Below are 20,193 nucleotides of genomic sequence, written 5' to 3'. Positions count from 1 at the left end.
AGGAAAGAAGTTGGGGATTTAACGAGGTGGATTTGGGGTGTTTTAACGGGGGTAGGAAAGATCAAGGTTTTGGATGGGGGAAGATAAGAGATGGTTTTAATAATGGATAGTCGTTATTTTCGATGTCACTTTAATATTTCTCTGTGCATTTTTAGAAAGATTAAGTTTTTTTGTTTTTTTTTCAGTTTTGTTGTTAATTCTCAATGAGAGAAGTGTAGATTGCGCACATGATGCATCACATGGCACCCTCGAGTCACAATGGTGCTGTATTGTTTTGTTTTCTTTGGTTGTCACTCCTTGTACAAACCATCACTGAAGACTGATAGTTTTTATAACAGGAATTGCAGATTTACCTGAAAACAATAACATTGCAATTTGGGTCCTTTTGGGAAATTAAACAAGTTCCAACTTTAAAAAGTTGTTAGATTAAATATGTTTTGTTGAAAGATATACAGAAGACAACAAATCCCTCCAACCTTTTTGTTGTGATATAAATACCTTTCGGCAATCTGCACAAAATGGGATGCATCCCCAGTTACCTTCTTCAGGTGTGTCCAACCGGTGGGTGGGACAGATATTTAAATCTCACCGCGAAGAGGGAGAGGGTTGTCATTTGATGTACAGTATGTTATCTTCTATATAATAATAATATATGCTCAGGCGTCGAGGGGTGTCGATCCTTATGGAGCTAAAGTCTTTTTCCCCGATGGCCCCCACCCTCCACTGACACCCCCAGTCGGACGCGGGATGTTGTCCCATGGTGCAAACCTCTCTTCAGTTTTGCCGTCGTCCTCAGCGTCCGCATCACTAAGAACGACAACTTTGCTTCTCCGGTGTAACCACGCTGGGCTGGCTGTTCGCATCACGCAGTCTTCACGCCCCATTAGTGTGCTGAGCAACAGTGTACAATGTCGCAGCAAACTTCTCATGATACCTCTCGTGAAGAGAAAACCTCTTTAAAGTGACAACCTCTTCAATCAGACCACCAAGTTATGTACAATAAAAGTCGTCAAAGATTTGGTCTTTCTGCATTAACTTTGCATCACAAAAACTACAGCAGAACCTCACATCAAGATCACTTTTGTAAAGAGAACACCAGCATTGAGACCATGGAGCACCTCGGTAAAGACCTTGAATCAACTTTCCCCAACAAATAATGCCACACCCCACACTACCCCACTTTTCTTCGGCTACAAGGTGGTCTCGATAGATTCTACCATATCTAATATCAGTCTGAGTGACTTATTCGCCCTCACGGTCATTGGCATTTTCAGTTGTATGCATCAAAGCATTATTCAGCCTGGTGTTGGCTTAATGGTTAAGGTTACCTAGCTGGTAATGGGGAATTGCATCAGCTGCACAGCTGTGCCCCCAGAAAATGATGCAGCCAAGCAGCCACAGGTTGCATACGAATAAATAAACAAGAAGACGTCATGCGGAGCATGATACTTGCAAAATCCACCCCCCACCCCCAAGAAAAAAATCCCATTGATACAGCAAATTGTCCATTTCATCAAGATTAAAATTGATAATCTTGATCAAAGCTCGGGTCAATAGGAAGAAAAGTGACGATTTTTCAGATGAAAAATGATGATTTTAAAAGTTTGACCTTGAGTTGACCTTTTGACCTCATAAATATGTGGTTTCCCAATTCAGTGAGGGAATACACAACTGCTGTTCTATTTTCAAGTCAATCGGATGAAAATTGATGGGTTTTCAGATGAAAATTGATGATTTTGGAAGTTTTACCTAGAGTTGACCTTTAACCATTTGACCTCAAAAATAGTTGGTTTTCCTATTTAGTGACACAATGTGCAAAAGCTGTTCAATTTCCAAGTCAATCGGATGAAAATTGACGGTTTTTCAGATGAAAATTGATGATTTTGGAAGTTTGACCTTCAATTGATCCTTGACCTTTTGACCTCAAATATAGTTGGTTTCCTAATTCAGTGAGGCAATATGCAAATGCTGTTCAATTTTCAAGTCAATCGGATGAAAATTGATGGTTTTTCAGCTGAAAAGTGATGATTTTGGAAGTTTGACCTTGAGTTGACCTTTGACCGATTGACCTCAAAAATAGTATGTTTCCCAATTTAGTGACTCGATATGCAAATTTTGTGACTCGATATGCAAATGCTGTTCAATTTTCAAGTCAATCGGTTGAGAATTGACGGCTTTTTAGATGAAAATTGATGACTTTTAAAATTTGACCTTTGACCTTTTGACCTCAAAAATAGTTCATTTCCCAATTTATTGACTCAATATACAAATGTTATTCAATTTTCAACTCAATCGGATTTAAAATGGCGATTTTAGAAATTTCACCTCCAGATGACCTTTGACCTCAAAATCAATAGGCTTCTCAATTGGGACGACCTAGACAACTTGGTGAAGTTTCATGATGATCAGTTTAGAACTGTGACCTGTAGGCCGGTGAAAATCAGACAAACAAACAAGAAGACGTCATGGGGAGCACGATACTTGCAAAATCCGCCCCCCCCCCCCCCCATGAAAAAAATTCCATTGATACAGCAAATTGTCCATTTCATCAAGATTAAAATTGACAATCTTGATCAAAGCTCGGATCAATAGGAAGAAAAGTGACGATTTTTCAGATGAAAAATGATTTTAGAAGTTTGACCTTGAGTTGACCTTTGACCTTTTGACCTCGTAAATAGGTGGTTTCCCAATTCATTGAGGAAATACACAAATGCTGTTCTATTTTCAAGTCAATCGGATGAAAATTGATGGGTTTTCAGATGAAAATTGATGATTTTGGAAGTTTGACCTTGAGTTGACGTTTGACCTTTTGACCTCAAAAATAGTTGGTTTTCCTATTTAGTGACACAATGTGCAAAAGCTGTTAAATTTCCAAGTCGATCGGAGGAAAATTGACCGTTTTTCAGATGAAAATTGATGATTTTGGAAGTTTGACCTTGAGTTGACCTTTGACCTTTTGACCTCAAAAATAGTTGGTTTCCCTATTTAGTGACTCAATATACAAATGCTATTCAATTTTCAAGTCAATCGGATTTAAAATGGCGATTTTAGAAATTTGACCTCCAGATGACCTTTGACCTCAAAATCAATAGGCTTCTCAATTGGGACGACCTATACAAATTGGTGGTTTCGTGATGATCGGTTTAGAATTGTGACCTGTAGGCCGGTGACAAACAGACAAACAAGTAGACGTCATGCGTAGCATGATACTTGCAAAATCCGCCCCCCCCCCCCCCCCCAAAAGTTTTCCATTGATACAGCAAATTGTCCATTTCATGAAGATTAAAATTTACAATCTTGATCAAAGCTTGGGTCAACAGGATGAAAAGCGACGATTTTTCAGATGAAAAATGATGATTTTGGAAGGTTGACCTTGAGTTGACCTTTGACCTTTTGGCCTCAAAAATAGTTAGTTTCCCTATTTAGTGACTCAATGTGCAAATGCTGTTTAATTTTCAAGTCAATCGGATGAAAATTGAGGATATTAAAAATTTGGCCTATATTGACCTCAAAAATAGTTGTGGTTGAATTCAGTGACCATATATATAAATCCTCTTAGAGGTTCAAGTCAATCAAATGAAAATTGGTGATTTTAGAAATTTGGCCTATGTTGACCTTTTGGCCTGTGTTTACCTAAAATATAATACATGGTTGAATTCAGTGACCAGATATGCAAGTCCTCTTCAAATTTCAAGTCAATTGGATGAAAATTGAGGATTTTAGAAATTCGGCCTATGTTGACCTTTTGGCCTATGTTGACCTCAATTATACTTGGTGGTTGAATTCAGTGACCAGATATGCAAGTCCTCTTCAAATTTCCAGTCAATCAGATGAAAATTGAGGATTTTAGAAATGTGGCCCATGTTGACCTTTTGGCCTATGTTGACCTCAAATATACTTGGTGGTTAAATTTAGTGACCAGATATGCAAGTCCTCTTCAAATTTCAAGTCAATTGGATGAAAATTGAGGATTTTAGAAATGTGGCCTATGTTGACCTTTTGGCCTATGTTGACCTTTTGGCCTATGTTCACTTAAAATATAATTTGTGGTTGAATTCAGTGACCAGATATGCAAGTCCTCTTCAAATTTCAAGTCAATTGGATGAAAATTGAGGATTTTAGAAATTTGGCCTATGTTGACCTTTTGGCCTATGCTGACCTCAAGAGTGCTTGGTGGTTGAATTCAGTGACCAGATATGCAAGTCTCCTTCAAATTTCAAGTCAATCGGATGAAAATTGAGGATTTAAGAAATTTAGCAAAGTTGGTGACCTTTGGCCTCTGTTGACCTTTTGACCTATTGACCCCAAAAACAATAGGCTTCTTGATTTTTACCAACTCTACCATTTGGTGAAGTTTCGTGAAGATCGGTTGAAAATTGTAACCTGTAGGCCGGTGACAAAAAAACAAAGACAGTCAAACAAACAGACAGAACCACAAACACAACCGACCAATATCTATCTATAATTCCAGTAATCTCTGTGTGTATGTATGTATGTATGTATGTATGTATGTATGTATGTATGTATGTATGTATGTATGTATGTCTGTGACCGCTGTTTCTCGACAACCACGGGTCCGATATACTTTAAACTTGCCAGGTATATTGCTGGGGACCCGAGGATGTGCCTTTTCAAGGTTTCATATTAATCGGACAAGTAGTTAGCGAGCTATGTCCAAAAAACGATTCAACCAATCAGAGAGCAGCGAGCTATCACGTGTGCCGAACGTGGCGAACAGACTCTGCCTCGGACGGCACATTTGAGAGCGTATTCATTTATTTCACGTTGGCAAACTATGTTGGCGTTAAACTATGTTTTAAAACTAATTAAAACTACTTTGCGATTCTTTCGCTTTCCTGCGCGTTTGTGCACGCGATGGCGATTTCTTTACCAAACTCCGCAAGCCGTTCGCATTGGACCAAACCATTTCATGTGAATAGAGGGGGGGATTGTCACCGTACTCGCAAGCCGTTCGCTTTGGACCAAACCATTTCATGTAAATAGAGGGGGGGGATTGTCACCGTACTCGCAAGCCGTTCGCTTTGGACCAAACCATTTCATGTAAACTAGGGCATGCCCGTACGTGGGTGCCCGTTCCTTGCCAAAAAAAAAAAAAAACGCTACCCGTACGCTCTACCCCGCCCGTACGCCCGTACGCCCGTAAACAAAAAAAACAACGCTCTTCGCTTCCGCCCTTCGCTCTGGGAGAAATAATGCGCATAAGAAATCGAGAAATTATTATTTTCTCCGGAAGAAATCGAATTACGAACCGTAATGGCGCACGCGCTCGGCTCGGCTCGCAACAACGCGTTCTGTGATTGGCTGCCGGAAGTGAAGTCTTCACTGTCCGGAAGGTCGCAAATCGCAGTTACGATGAATCGCAAATTAGTTTTAATTAGTTTTAAAACATAGTTTAACGCCAACATAGTTTGCCAACGTGAAATAAATGAATACGCTCTCAAATGTGCCGTCCGAGGCAGAGTCTGTTCGGCACGTTCGGCACACGTGATAGCTCGCTGCTCTCTGATTGGTTGAATCGTTTTTTGGACATAGCTCGGTAACTACTTGTCCGATTAATATGAAACCTTGAAAAGGCACATCCTCGGGTCCCCAGCAATATACCTGGCAAGTTTAAAGTATATCGGACCCGTGGTTGTCGAGAAACAGCGGTTACAGACATACAAACATACATACATACATACATACATACATACATACATACATACATACATACATACATACACACAGAGATTACTGGAATTATAGATAGATAAGGTCTCACAGCTGACAATGCATATCAGAGCAAAAGCCAAGCCATGAGGTCGAAGGAACTCCCTGCAGAGCTCAGAGACAGGATTGTGTCGAGGCACAGATCTGGGGAAGCCTACAGAAAAAATTCTGCTGCATTGAACGTTCCCAAGAGCACGGTGGCCTCCATAATTCTTAAATGGAAGAAGTTTGGAACAACCAGGAATCTTCCTAGAGCTGGCCGCCCGGCCAAACTGAGCAATCGGGGGAGAAGGGCCTTGGTAAGAGAGGTGACCAAAAACCCGATGGTCACTCTGGCTGAGCTCCAGAGATCCTGTGTGGATATGGGAGAAACTTCCAGAAGGACAACCATCACTGCAACACTCCACCGATCTGGGCTTTATGGCAGAGTGGCCAGACGGAAGCCTCTCCTCAGTGAAAGACACATGAAAGCCCACTTGGAGTTTGCAAAAAAGCACCTAAAGGACTCTCAGACTGTGAGAAACAAGATTATGTGGTCTGATGAAACCAAGATTGAACTGTTTGGCCTCAATTCTAAGCGTCCTGTCTGGAGGAAACCAGGCACTGCTCATCACCTGCCCAATACCATCCCAACGGTGAAGCATGGTGGTGGCAGCATCATGCTGTGGGGCTGTTTTTCAGCAGTAGGGACTGGGGGACTGGTCAGGGTTGAGGGAACAATGAACGGAGCAAAGTAGTATCCTTAATATCCTTAATGAAAACCTGAAACAGAGCGCTCAGGACCTCAGACTAGGCCGAAGGTTCACCTTCCAACAGGACAATGACCCTAAGCACACAGCCAAGACAATGCAGGAGTGGCTTAGGGACAACTCTGTGAAGGTCCTTGAGTGGCCCAGCCAGAGCCCTGACTTGAACCCAATCGAACATCTCTGGAGAGACCTGAAAATGGCTGTCCACTAACGATCCCCATCCAACATGACGGAGCTTGAGAGGATCTGCAGAGAAGAATGGCAGAAAATCCCCAAATCCGGGTGTGCAAAGCTTGTCGCGTCATACCCAAGAAGATTCGAGGCTGTAATCGCTGCCAAAGGTGCTTCAACTAAGCACTGAGTTAAGGGTCTGAATACTTATGTCAATGTGATATTTCAGTTTTTTCTTTTTAATAAATTTGCAAAACTTTCTAAAATCCTGTTTTCTCTTTGTCATTATGGGGTATTGAGTGTAGATTGATGAGGGAAAAAATGAATTTAAACGATTTCAGCATAAGGCTGCAACATAACAAAATGTGAAAAAAGTGAAGGGGTCTGAATACTTTCTGAATGCACTGTATGGCAATTTGACAACAAATGGATACATGATTACTGTTAGCTATCCCTTGAGAATCTCTTGGTGGTGGTAACTCCAATTTTTTGTAATTTATCGTTTATGGTGTTTTGGAACTCAATTCTGCCATTATATAATTATATATCCTATCCTATAAATATTTGCAAGTGTTTGTTTGTGCATTTGTACATTATTCCTTCACGGCTGAACCACAGCACTTATAGGCCCCAAATTTTGGTTGTATAGGTACCGTTTCTTCAGAATCTGGGCAATGTTTAAGCCTTGACATCCATTTTGAGGCCACCAAAGGCCGCTATAAAGTGTATATTGGTAGGTGGGGTCAGGCAATGCTGCCACTAGCTCACAGGCAAAAGGTAACCACCATGAGGCCAATGACTCTATAATTTCTCAATGGCCAACACGTCCTGAAACCACTACCAGGAAAAGCTCACACAACCGGGCAGCAGTGCAGGGTACCCCTCCCCCTCTTCCCCTCTCTGGGCAGCGCTGGGTAGCCCTGCTGGTGTTACATACTTGCAATTCTCTGGTAACTGAAGGTGCCCTGTAATGAATCTAATAAATATAATTTGTCGTCTGTCTGTATGTTTGCGTTTTTAATGCTTTTTTTTTTTACGTTCAAGCATTCCTTGAAATTGAATTGAGAAATTGAATTTCTCCAAGCATCGCCAGGTGCTTCAGCTCGTGAAATAATAAAGTTTGTGTTATTCCTCACAGAGCAAACAAATTCCTGCAGGAAGTTGCCTCCTTTCTGAACCAAAAAGTGAATACACGGGTTGAAAAGCCTTCAAGAGCTAGTCATCCCAAGATTGCTACCCCGGTATGGAACGACATACGATTTGATGTGGACAGAGCACTTTGTTATAAACACTGTGGTGAGATCATGCTAGATTTGGTACTTCCAAGAGGAAATCCACTGTGCTGTAATCCCTATTTCATTAACTTTCTACAATCCTTCCCATTTTTGGAAACGTGTGCAGCACACGTTTGAATTTTCCTTTATGGAGGAGCCAAGCTGGGTGTTTTCCACGCTTCTACACACTGGCTCCATATATCATTGCAAATTAAATAAACATGTTAATCCTTAATCCCACACATTGTCATAACGTTATCTACATGTTTGGATTGTGAATATTGTTACGTTTGTGGGGGGTAGGTGATGAAATACCTTAGTCAAGGCAGGATTGTAAAGGGTAGTGTGCTCTGAAATCACGAAGAAGAAGAAACCTTCCTGTAATTAAGTTAGGCCCGGATGTCGTGCGAGTGTATTGTCGTGCGAATCCCTCCGGTTAATACCAGGGACCGCGGATGGCTCAAACGGATTTAATGGAGGCGACGACCAAACACGGATTTGACGATGAAGCGCGGGAAGAAGAAGGGAAGAGGAAGAAGCGGGAAAAGCACTTCCCTGGAGCGCGCCGACTGCAGCTCTGGTCCTGTAGGGAATTAATGTACTCAAACACCGAATTAGAATGTACAAAAATAGAGATTTATTCACGGAACCCGATAACAAGGAACGCGACATTAATCAAATAATGGTCCTAAGTTGGGATCCCACACACCTGACTCAACAACAGGACACAGGAATGAATGAAAGGAAAATAAAGCGTTATGGCGTGTATTTGTGAAATGTGGTGCGTCTTAACTGTCCGTCGTATTGTCGTGGCTGCCGTCCAAACGCGGCTCCGTTCGGCCCCGCTTGTGCGCCACCAGGCCTCGAACGACCCGCTCGCCCTGGCCTCGTCTGTTCAGCGGCACGCCTCGCTCCAAGCTCCAAATCGATCGCACACGAGGTCCCGCCCGCTCACAGCACCGAAAGCACCGAGCACCAAGCACTGAGCACCGCTCGAAGCACCACGAAGATGGCGAACCAACGACCTCCCAAGACCAAGAAGGAAAGCACAGAGACAAGCGACCAGCGAAGAAGCCCAGGGCGAAGAGGAAAACACAAGCGCGAGGAAGCCAGGAGAGAGCTGCTAACTCAGAGCTGCTGAAATGTCATGCAGCGCAAGACAGCCAGAGAGGGACGTGCAGCGCAAGAGAGAGAGCGCGCAAGAGACAGAGAGCGCAAGAGCGAAAATGTCGTCCGGCACACCCTTTTATAACCTTCCTCGACTCTCCTCCAATGTTCTGTTTTGCTGGCGCCCTCTCATTGGCCGAGTGCTTCCCGCACAGGTATTGCTCGCCCTGATTGGCTGGAGGTTCGCGTCTTCCGCGCCAACCAATCACACGTTCCCTGTAGCATGGTTATAGCTCGTGTCACTCGATGTGGCTAATCCTGCCGGAGGTGTAGCTGGCGGCGGCCATCCGGCAGTGCCCCGATCTGGCTTCCTGCCTGTTTTCCAAAGTTGTTGTAAGGGAGGGGAATGTAATTACTGTGTGCACTAAAGGGCCTATCTAAGTGTTTATATGGGTATGCATTGCGATAAGGGACAACGGTTTGGTGACAGGGGACATGACGAACAAAGGAATCTTATCCATAATCTCTGGATTATTTAGCACGCCCTGCTCCCCCGTAGCGAAGACATTAATACAGCTTATCCCGACAAACCGGACTACACATAGAACTTATTACAGGGTAAATTCCCTATCGCGACAGTCGAATACCTACCTATACAGATCTATCTGGCTCTAGATATTCCTCTACCCCACCGACATAACAGTATATTTGTCTCCATGTGAGGGGTGGAGCTATGTTAATTAGTTGGGGTATAAAGGTAACTTTCCCTGTGTGTAGTCGCCTCTGTATTTTTCCCTTCGTTCCTTATGACATACACGCCACAGCCATGCGATCAGCGTCTAAAGTAAACCACATAATCTCCGACCGGATCTGGACACTACCACCGACACCACCTAGCGGATCATCTTGATGGGCGCGAAGAGTGACTGTGAGGCCACGTCCCAAAGGACGATTGGATGAGGTGAGCGGGTGGCGCTCGGTGATTGGAGCGCGTGCGACGTCATCAAAGAACATTCTAGCGCCAGGGACAAATAAGCCAGAGGACCGCCATTTTCCTTCTCTTGGTCCTGGCTTTCATCCTGTCATGGTCGCAGTTATACGCTCTCTTTTGGTTCTGACATTCATTACGAACAGTCGCGCTTATTATTTGCACTGTCTCTTGGTCTGGCATTCCTCGCGAGCGGTCCCAGTTTGTTTGCTCTCTCTTGTCCTGGTCACATTTTCTCTTTCCCTGTTCCGGGCTGCGGGAAAGGCGGACGCAACTCTCTCTCTCTCTCTCTCTCTCTCTCTTGGTGTTGGCTCGTGGTGGTTGCACTTGGTGCTGTGTGCGCCTGAGAAGAACATCGGGGCTCGATGCAGCTGAGCAGGAGGGTCGAGGAAGGAGCGCGGGCCTGTTCGCTTCGCATTGGCGGCTGTCGGGGGGATGCGACTTCGCGCTCAGGCTTGGTTTCCTGCGCAGAGACTCGGGAACCCGTTCGACGACCGACAGGGTTTGAAGGCCGCTTGAGGAGACCAGAGCTGAGTACCAGCTAACATTATACACTACATTTTTACTTTCATTTATTTCTCCCTGTGTCTGTATTTGAGTCCGCATGGGGGCGCCTCAATTAGGAATTAGTTTTACCGCACATTCTTTGTTATCCTGGCATTTATTTTATTAAACCATTATTTGTTACATTTTCAATTTCTGTGTCTTGTACGTTTATTTATTTGTGGTTCGGAAAACCATCGTCGCGTCCAGCCATACAGGTAAGGACCTCGCTGCCCTCCACTACCCCCGTGCGTGTCACTACCGCCATAGTTGAGTATACGCCTCAGAGTTAAAGCCCCGTCGGCCATCCGTCACCCAGAGGTGTTAATTCCGGGGACACGACAATATTTTGTGACTTGCAAAATCTAATTCAAATTCATTCTTTAACTGATGTAGAATATGTAATCATCATTTTGTTTTGGGCTCAAATATCAAATAACAATGAAGATGCAACCTCTCAGTTGCAGTGAAGAAGAACCTTTATCACTTCTTCATACTGTATGTTCACACCAACAGAGCTGAGCAGCAGTGTAGCCGCATGGAAATGTTTATCCGCAGGGGACGGGGTTTTGCAATCACTTCTGTGTGCGTGTGTGTGTGTGCGCGTGTTTGTGTGTGTGTGTGTGTGTGTGTGTGTGTGTGTGTGTGTGTGTGTGTGTGTGTGTGTGTGTGTGTGTGTGTCTGTCCGGCCCATAACGTTTTTTCCATTAGAGCTATTGTCATCAAATTTTCACCAAAGCTTTATCTATCTATTAATTCCAGTAATCTCTGTGTGTATGTTTGTATGTTTGTATGTTTGTATGTATGTTTGTCTGTGACCGCTGTTTCTCGACAACCACGGGTCCGATATACTTGAAACTTGCCAGGTATATTGCTGGGGACCCGAGGATGTGCCTTTTCAAGGTTTCATATTAATCGGAGAAGTAGTTACGGAGCTATGTCCAAAAAACGATTCAACCAATCAGAGAGCAGCGAGCTATCACGTGTGCCGAACGTGGCGAACAGACTCTGCCTCGGACGGCACATTTGAGAGCGTATTCATTTATTTCACGTTGGCAAACTATGTTGCCGCTATGTTGGCGTTAAACGATGTTTTAAAACTAATTAAAACTAATTTGCGATTCTTTCGCTTTCCTGCGCGTTTGTGCATGCTATGGCGATTTCTTTACCAAACTCCGCAAGCCGTTCGCTTTGGACCAAACCATTTCATGTAAATAGAGGGGGGGGATTGTCACCGTACTCGCAAGCCGTTCGCTTTGGACCAAACCATTTCATGTAAATAGAGGGGGGGGGATATAATTTTAGATATAGATATAGTACGGGCATGCCCTAGTTATGATAATACGGAGAAGGCAAATTAATAATTTGGTCAGAAGGTCAAAGGTCATCGTCACATAAAATCATCAATTCTCATCCGATTGACCTGAAATTATAAGAATTTGCCTATTGGGTCACAGAATTGGTTTACCTATCAAAAGCTAGAAGCTGATTTTTTATTTTTTATTAGATATGAAGGTCAAAGTTTCATAAAATCATCAATTTTCATCCAATTGACCTGAAATTTTAAGAATTTGCTGATTGGGTTACAGAATTGGTTCACCTATCAAAAGCTAGAAGCTGATTATTTTTTTAGATCTAAAGGTCAAGGTCAAGGCTGCATAAAATCATCAAATTACATCTTGTATTTTTTTTAACTGTTTTCGTTATTTTAAGCATGCGGAAGAAGAAGAATATGTCTGAATACAAACAGATGTCGACGTGCGTTGTATTTTCAGATGCCTTCTAGTTGAAGTTTGTGTGGGCGATATGACCATGGTGGTGTTGTTGCCATTTTGGCAGTTGTTTGTTACATTAGTGGCTTTGGAAGAAGTGTTACATTTGGTCATGTACTTGAGGCTTTGCCGTGTTTGCATAAGTACGATTTTGGTGACGTGACCATGGTATACGGCAGTGTTTTTGCTGAAGAGTATAAAGTTTAAATGAGAATTAAATATGTTTCCCCCTTCCTAGGTCTCCAAATCTATTGAAGAAACAGATTCACATTCTGAAGCACCATTTGGAGGCTTGGACTCTGCTGGATCTTCGCTGGGTAAAGATGCAGCTGCTGCTGTTGAACATGGGGTTAGAGATTGTTCAGATGTTTCTAGGACTCCTGGATCACAAGATCGAAAGCAGCACAGTGCACATTGTGTTGCATACAATCCTGATAACCGCAGGACTCACCGCAGGACTCACCTAGGACTCACCTTCCAGGACAATATGGAAGAAGCTGTTGGAGAGACACCATGCATTCTCCCAGGTGAATCCCCAGACGACAAACGCCAACAAATCTTCCAGGATGACCCTAAAATATTTTCACAAAATGTCAGTCAGAGTGAAGACTGCTCTTTGAGCATAATGACGAAGGTCAGTCGACCAAGAGGCCGGGCTTGCGGGAGAAGGAGGAGGAGGAGGGGGCAGATGTTAGGTCGGAGTGGTTCCTGCTTGGGTCGAGGTTCAAATGACGGTCCAACAGTGCCGGGGGGAAATGTATCAGAGCATTGTTCTCGACCTCATAGGGCATTGAGAAGGTACAGACAGCGCAGATGCAAATGGACGTGGGAGGTCCACAAGGAGGCCGATGTGCTCAACACACCACAGGATCAATTGCAGGGTGAAGGAACGATTGAGAATAGACCGAAACGTAAAGCAGCTACAAAGTGAGTTTGACTTCTGTAGGGAATTTCAAACTCAAGGTTATTCCTTATTGTTATGCAGTGATAAGGTGATGTACTGGAGAGTGAAACTGTGTCGGTGAAGATTATGATAAAAGTGTGGTTTCTGTGCATTAAATTGGCCTTAAATTGGCAGAATAGATCAGTATGTAGTATGCTTGCTATTAAGTTGTCTATTTTGCAGGTTAAATCCCCAATGTGGTTAGACTAAACTAAAAACTGCTGTTTTGATACAGTATCAGCAAGTAGCACTGCCTCTCAGAGGATGCCGTCCTTTATAAGGATGCTGCGGTATATTTTGAAGAGTAGTTCATTGCGTGCTGGTTGGTACCCTGGCCAAATCCCACGCACAGATAGCTGTGTAATGAGAATTACCTACCTTAGATGGGAGAGCTGGGGTATGGATATGGTGCATGCATCGTCAGACAAATGACTACCTGTGCCAAAGGTTCCTTGTTTTTTTAACAAGGTGGTTATGTTTGATAGGATGTGGGCCATGATGCTTCTCTGTGTGCAGGGCAGCTCTCTTTCTCCAGAACTTTGCTTCCAGTTGTCCTGAGGAGAAGGTTGATCAAAAGCTGGATGATCATCCTTATATCCTTGAGGAAAAAACAAAGGTGGGTAACACAGGAAGGTTTCACCATTTTATATTCTCCGGTTATAAGAGCCACGCTGTTAGTTGCATCATTTCTTAGACCATGGTTTTGTGATTTAAACTACAGCATGCATAGTACAGCCGTGATTAAACCAAATGTCATATTATGTTCTTCGATTCATCTTGTACTCTGTTGGGGCACAGAGAAATGATGAAATGAACAGGTATTCCTTCAAAATGAAGCCCCACGTTGAGGGATCTGTAGAAGTAGTTAGTACGTGATCTTTGTGGGCCATGCCTGCTGCCGTTTGTGTTTGGCGCAGGTAAGGTCATCAAAGACGTACGGCCTGACGGCCATTCTCGACTGCCTCAACGAGGCTGCCCAAGCCACACACAGCCAGTAAGTAATCATAAGCAGAACCAAGCAAAGGTGTGCGCCTCTTCAGATAGTCCCATTCCGCATTCATCACTGTTTGTTTCCTCGTATGGTTTTGTCTGTCACACTGCACTTGTCCATGACACAATTCTTGACCTCATTCGCACATGGTGTTATCTCGGAAGTATTTGCGTTGACATTGAAAACGATGATTAAATGTTTAACCAGCCATAAACGTACGTGGGTAATGGAAATTGGTTTGAATTTTAAATGTTGAGTACGCTGAGTACATGTGAGCCTCCACTCAGTGATATAATGGTTAGAGCATCCCCTCTGCTTGGAGGAGGACTGTGGTTTGAACACTGGCCTAGTCATATCAAGGACTTAAAAATGGTATATATGCTGCTTCCTTGCTTGACTCTCAGCATTTAAAAAGGATAGAGCACGGACAAACATCCATAGGCTGGCAAACATTATGGAGGCTTGGTGGGCCTAATGGCTTCATCCTGCATTGAAGTTTTTTGGAAGGGATCTCATGTAATTATTCTCAGGGAAAATGCCAGGGGCATAGAAATGGTCCCTTTATATGGTATGTGCCATGTGGCAAAGTATAGAAAAGATGGGACATTCCATAGCTTATAGAAAATGTCGAACAATAGAAAATAGGGGACATTCAAAAAAATCTAGTGTGCATGCTGGACTACCCTTATGTTCTGAGGAGGAACCAAGTAATGCTCTAGAGAAGTTAATATAAAGGGGTGCCAGTTTGATTCATACAGTTGCATGAAGAAGTAAATGTATTTTATTTGCTCGATGTTGGGCACCCCTTTACATCCAAATTTCCCGTTTAATGTCCATCCGAGGGATGGCACACAGACTGATGAATCACCCTGCCTGTAAAACACCATGGTAGCAGTTTATAGCTGGGTCAGGATTCAAACCCAAGCCAGACAATTTAAGGACAAGTGTGCATACCTTTAGGCCATCCTGCCAGCCCGTACATAGGACTCATTGGGGCTCTTACGGTTTACATCTTCTATCTTCCTTTAAATATTTTAGAATGTATTGTAATAAACATAAATTGAATTTCCAATGTTTTAAACAAGGTTCAAACAAATAGGAAGTAAAATATCTTTAATGGTAATTGATCTGCCGTGAATGAAAGATCAATTGATTGGTTGATATTTATTTCCATACAATAAACAATTTGATATCATACAATGCTCATAATGACACTGAAAATCAGGTTTAAGAATAATTACGTTTTAAATACGAACAAAATGCATTTGTTTGTCGTACAAGACTTTATTCAAGACGACATAAAAGACTTGAAAAAGTAAGTGGAGGGGAAAAAAAATATTCAACCCAGATGGGACTCGAACCCGCAATCCCCATCTCCAGAATCTGATGCTTTATCCATTATGCTATTGGACCAGCACGTTGTATTTTTGTAATAATACATTAAAGAGGTATAAAGTGTATATGTATATGTATATATATATATGTATTTATATGTTCATATGTATGGAGCAACGAGTATCATTTTTTTTGACTTTGCCTCCTGGTGTTGGCTTAGCGGTTAGGGTGCCGGCTTGGGATCCTAGGATCGTGGGTTTGAAGCCCGGTCAATTGCTGAATTAACGCTAGGGGGGTTGACTCAGCCCGTCATCCTTCCGAGGTCGACAAATTGAGTACCAGTTCACTGGTAATTCCCTGTGTGTCGCAAGGGGCGACTAACAGGGTTGGCGGCAGGTAGGGCATCCGGTCATAAAACATTGCTTCAAAAAAGGGGACCAAGGTGCCCGAAAAAGGCCAACCCCCGCTCTGCAGGGAAAAATGGCCTCAAAAGGTGGTTCTTCTCCTGGGGTGGGGTCTAATGGTCAAATACCGCAAATGCTATAAGGGACACATTTTAAAACGTTTTTAAACTAGAGCGACATCGATGGTGTACCATTGAAAATCCCCACGCTTCCCACTTAAAGCAAAGTTGAAAGATGGCAAAACGTTCCACCAGCTATAACCCAACATCAAAATTTGAGTTGAATTTTTTTTCCTTTTTGTTTCCTGTGAGCTTAAGTCACATGGGGTATTAACCAGAGGTGAAATCCCCAAAAAAGTTACATATTTCATGCGTCCCCCAATATTAATTGCATATATATTATTATACAAGTCTGAGCATGAAGTTGTAATCTAGTTTCCGAGTCTACCATGCTAACATGCACATTGCTAAGGCATAGTTTTAATTTGGTTGCTTGTTTATTTATTTATTAATTGGTTTGGAAGGCTTTTGGAAAAACTTTGAGATTAGCTGCCCACAAGAGCACCAAATCTCAAACAAATTCGCACCAAACTTTCCAGTACCCCTTATCCTGGCCACAGTCACATGCTGTGCAACATGCGTGTGTATATATATATATATAAAAAAATATATTATGGTACTATTGGTGTCTCGATTGTTAATGTTGTTGCTCAGTTGAACACTTGGACGTGGCAATCATGCTCACAAAGATGAAGAGAAATGATGAGCCAGTGCTCAGTTTGTAGTGCAAATGGATGAAAACACATTGAAAGTGGTACCAACATGTCCTTTTCAGACGGCAGATGAACCAGTCAGTAGAATTGTTCCCAAAATGGATACCATACCAACATGATTGGAAATTTCTGGGTGAAAGGTGAGTGCATGGACACCTGGTTTGAGTAAAAGCTGCTGGTGTTTTGTTAACCCCTGAACTGACAGCGTACACTGTACAGTGTAAGTGATATCTTGGTTTGTTTTTCCTTAACACTAGCGATGCCTACCCGATGCTTCGCTGACTGGTTTTATCAAAAGACATACATACATATTGCATATCATTCTGTGAGTCTCAATAAGAATGTACTGTAAATTGAAGTGAAACATAAAAAGGACCTTTAATACGTCGTTGTTGTTGTTGCTGCTGCTACTGTTGCTGCTGTCATTGTGTCTGTGGCTGTTGTTTCTGTGCTCCTTCCATTTACTATTATATTGTTACGTTTATGGGGGTGGGTAAGAGAATACCATAGCAACGGTAGGTTTGAATAGGAAATAGTATGGACCGTGTGACGTGGAGGGGAATTTCGATGTGTACTAAGTAGGGAAAATGTAGCTTTAAAGGTTGTGTTTAAATGTTCATCATACGAGGGATGATGCCGTATTAATTAGTAGCAAGGTTTAAAGGGCCACAGACACAGAAAATCATGTTTGGTTTAATTAATAGATATTGCTTCACTTAATACTTAATCGTCCTTTTTTTTGAATAAATATCACTCGATTGGCCCCCGCCACCAAAAAAACGGCGATTTGATTGCTCATGTGACTGGCTACGTCATCGAGGGAATTTTTGTTGCTGCTGGTAGTTTTTAATAATGATTTTGACTATCAGAAGATTCTTGGTCAGGCAGTTATCATTGCGTGCTGAGAAACCTTTCCCTCGATTACATCACGCAGGTGACATCATGAATGAACATCACGATTTTATAGTAAGGGAAACATATGAAAATCTGTTAACTAAATTGTTACCAAAAAATTTCTTCACCAATATGTTTGTAAAGGTGTGTAATAACATGTGTTAAAATGTTGAAGGTCAACTCCCGTGGGAAACCCAGAAAAAAAGCTGTTGAATTCGGGTACCGAAAAATTATTTTCGAGAATTTTTATTTTTTTTAATCGGCCCTTAAGTAACTTATGAGGGGTCAAATAAGGGTTTTTCATGATTCTGAGTTGATTGTTAACATTTATATTTCACCACAGACACTCCTTTGTGGAAAAATAATTTCTAAATATATCTCATTTTCTACTTTGCAGGACATGGAGTCTAGCAATATGGATGAAGACGTTACTCCACCTGTGCTCAATTGCTTCATCTGTGCACGCTCGGATACACCAGCTGAAAGGCTCATACAGGCAACTCCAAAGGGATACTCAACTTTATTGAAACAAGCAGAAACTGTCGAAAATGTTACTGTTGTGGAACGTATGAAGGAGGCTCAAAAGGAAGGAAAACTGAGGTACCACCAGAAGTGTAAAAATGATCTGTACAACAACTTTGTTGCAACCACCAAGAAGTCAGCTCAAGCATCAAAGGCAGAGAAAGAGTCATCAAAGTTGAAGAGAAGACGCACTACTTGTGAGTTCAGTTCATCAACTGGCTGCAGTTCTAGAAGATCACAGTCAGTTGACCTCCTGTATAAGGATGTATGCATTCTTTGCAACCAACCAGCCCAGCTCTACAAAAATAATCCAGCACAAGCTAGAAAGAAATACAGAGTGCCAGATAATTTGACTGCAGATACACTGAAGGCAAGCTTGCTGAAGACAGCACGGAGTCGCGGGGATGACTGGGGCACTGAAGTCACTGGACGCCTGGAAGGGATCAACAACTTGGTAGCAGAAGAAACACTGTACCATTTGCGATGCAAACTTATGTTTGCGAGAGGAGACAGTTTGTCCAAGACTGATGAGGAAGGAAAAAGGAAGAGAGGACAGAGGAGTATTGATGAGGAGCGAGAGGCAGTTTTTATTGAATTCTGCGAATGGTTAGACTCAGAATTAGAGCATGGGGTAATGAACATGGACCAAGTCCATGAAAAGCTGCAGGAGTTTGATCAGTCACCAGAGAAGAGCCTTTCTTATTCAAAGCATTGGCTAAAGATAAAACTTCTAGAGAAATACGAAGACACCTTGTATTTCACAACACAGGAAAGAAGGGCAGATGTACTCTGTCTCAAAGATGGCACCGACAATATTCTGCGAGGGCATCATGCTAATCTTGACCATGGAGATGAGAAGACTCAGATCATAAAGACGGCACTCAAGTTCATATCCAATGATATTGCCTTGATTGATTTAGGTCCAAAGTCATACCCCACCACACACAGTATGACTGACATCGATAGTCAGCTGACACTTGTTCCTGCAAGCCTTCAGATGTTCTTGAGACCGATTGTCAAGACAGACGAAAGAGTTGCCGTTTGGGGGCAGAATTTTATTAAGGCCTGTCGACCTCGGTCTGGAGTATTGCCACACCAAATGGGGCTTGCCATACAACTTGATCATAGATTTGGGTCAAAATGGATGCTCAACAAGTTCCACCGGCTGGGATACACTGAGTCTTACACGGAGACACAAAACTACAAATACTGCTTCCTTAATAGTAGGAGTGGAGATGATGTTCCAGATACTTCTGGCACTCTTGACACCATTGTGGAGGAAACCGATGAACAGATCAATGATGAGGTTGCGGTTGATGCTGCGCTTGAGGATCAATCAGTGATGACAGCCAAAGTGCCAGCCAGTGAAAGTGAATTGTCAAGTAATGATCAGGTGGTCTTTATGGAGGTTGGGGAAACAAACAATGCAGTCACTCAGTTTGTTGGAGACAATATAGATTTAAACATTGTCTCTATTCACGGAAACACTCCCTTTCACTCAATGGGTTGGATCGAAGTCACCTCTCCGGCACCACCTTTGCCAGATCCACAGACAACAGCAGCTTTCCCCCGGGTGAAGTTGAAGGCACTCGACAAAGCTAAGATCCTGAGAGGAACTGAAGTAAAGATTATTCCATTTACGAACAGGAAACAGATAGGAACGAACGCGATCATGTTTCTCCCCCTCGCTGAGCTTTCCTCCTCCCTGGCTCATGATCAGCCACTCCTCACTCCAGGTGACACACTCTGGGCAGCGGGGTGGGTGATCAAAGCCAACGATCCTGAGTTCCCACACTCCAACTGGAATGGCTGGATGAAGAGAATCCATGCTAATGATGCAAAGCAGAGCACACAGATCGAGTTCCTCCCAGTTATTGAAGGAGACCCTAATGACCTCAACACCATCTTCACCACTCTGAAAGAGTGCATACGGCGCGCTGGGGTCGCTATAGTGACCTTTGATCTTCCGATTTGGCTGAAGGCTGTGAATATAATAAA

The 20,193-nt window shown here is 42.8% G+C and overlaps 1 protein-coding gene and 1 long non-coding RNA gene across 8 annotated transcripts in view; one reads left to right on the top strand and one right to left on the bottom strand.

Moving 5' to 3' along the window:
- LOC137422652 (uncharacterized) overlaps positions 1 to 20,193 on the bottom strand; it is a 1,758,619-nt gene that overhangs the window by 1,170,286 nt on the left and 568,140 nt on the right. The gene's annotated exons all lie outside the window — the stretch shown is intronic.
- The window catches only part of GTF3C2 (general transcription factor IIIC subunit 2), a 44,407-nt gene that overhangs the window by 7,704 nt on the left and 16,510 nt on the right, over positions 1 to 20,193 (top strand). For 6 of the 7 annotated variants that reach the window (XM_078773123.1, XM_078773122.1, XM_068108406.2 and 3 more), the window contains exons 3-7: positions 7,789 to 7,891; positions 12,573 to 13,261; positions 13,794 to 13,893; positions 14,195 to 14,271; positions 16,842 to 16,919. In XM_078773123.1, coding sequence (XP_078629249.1) covers positions 7,789 to 7,891; positions 12,573 to 13,261; positions 13,794 to 13,893; positions 14,195 to 14,271; positions 16,842 to 16,919 — 1,047 coding nt within the window. The remainder of the gene's footprint in view (positions 1 to 7,788; positions 7,892 to 12,572; positions 13,262 to 13,793; positions 13,894 to 14,194; positions 14,272 to 16,841; positions 16,920 to 20,193) is intronic. The other variant, XM_078773124.1, reaches the window with a different exon arrangement.

This window comes from Myxine glutinosa, chromosome 2, assembly GCF_964187855.1.
Source record: "Myxine glutinosa chromosome 2, kmMyxGlut1.1, whole genome shotgun sequence".
Taxonomy (NCBI): Eukaryota; Metazoa; Chordata; class Myxini; order Myxiniformes; family Myxinidae; genus Myxine; species Myxine glutinosa.
The sequence above is the reverse complement of the archived record's forward strand: the minus strand, read 5'-3'. Positions and strand labels throughout refer to the sequence as shown.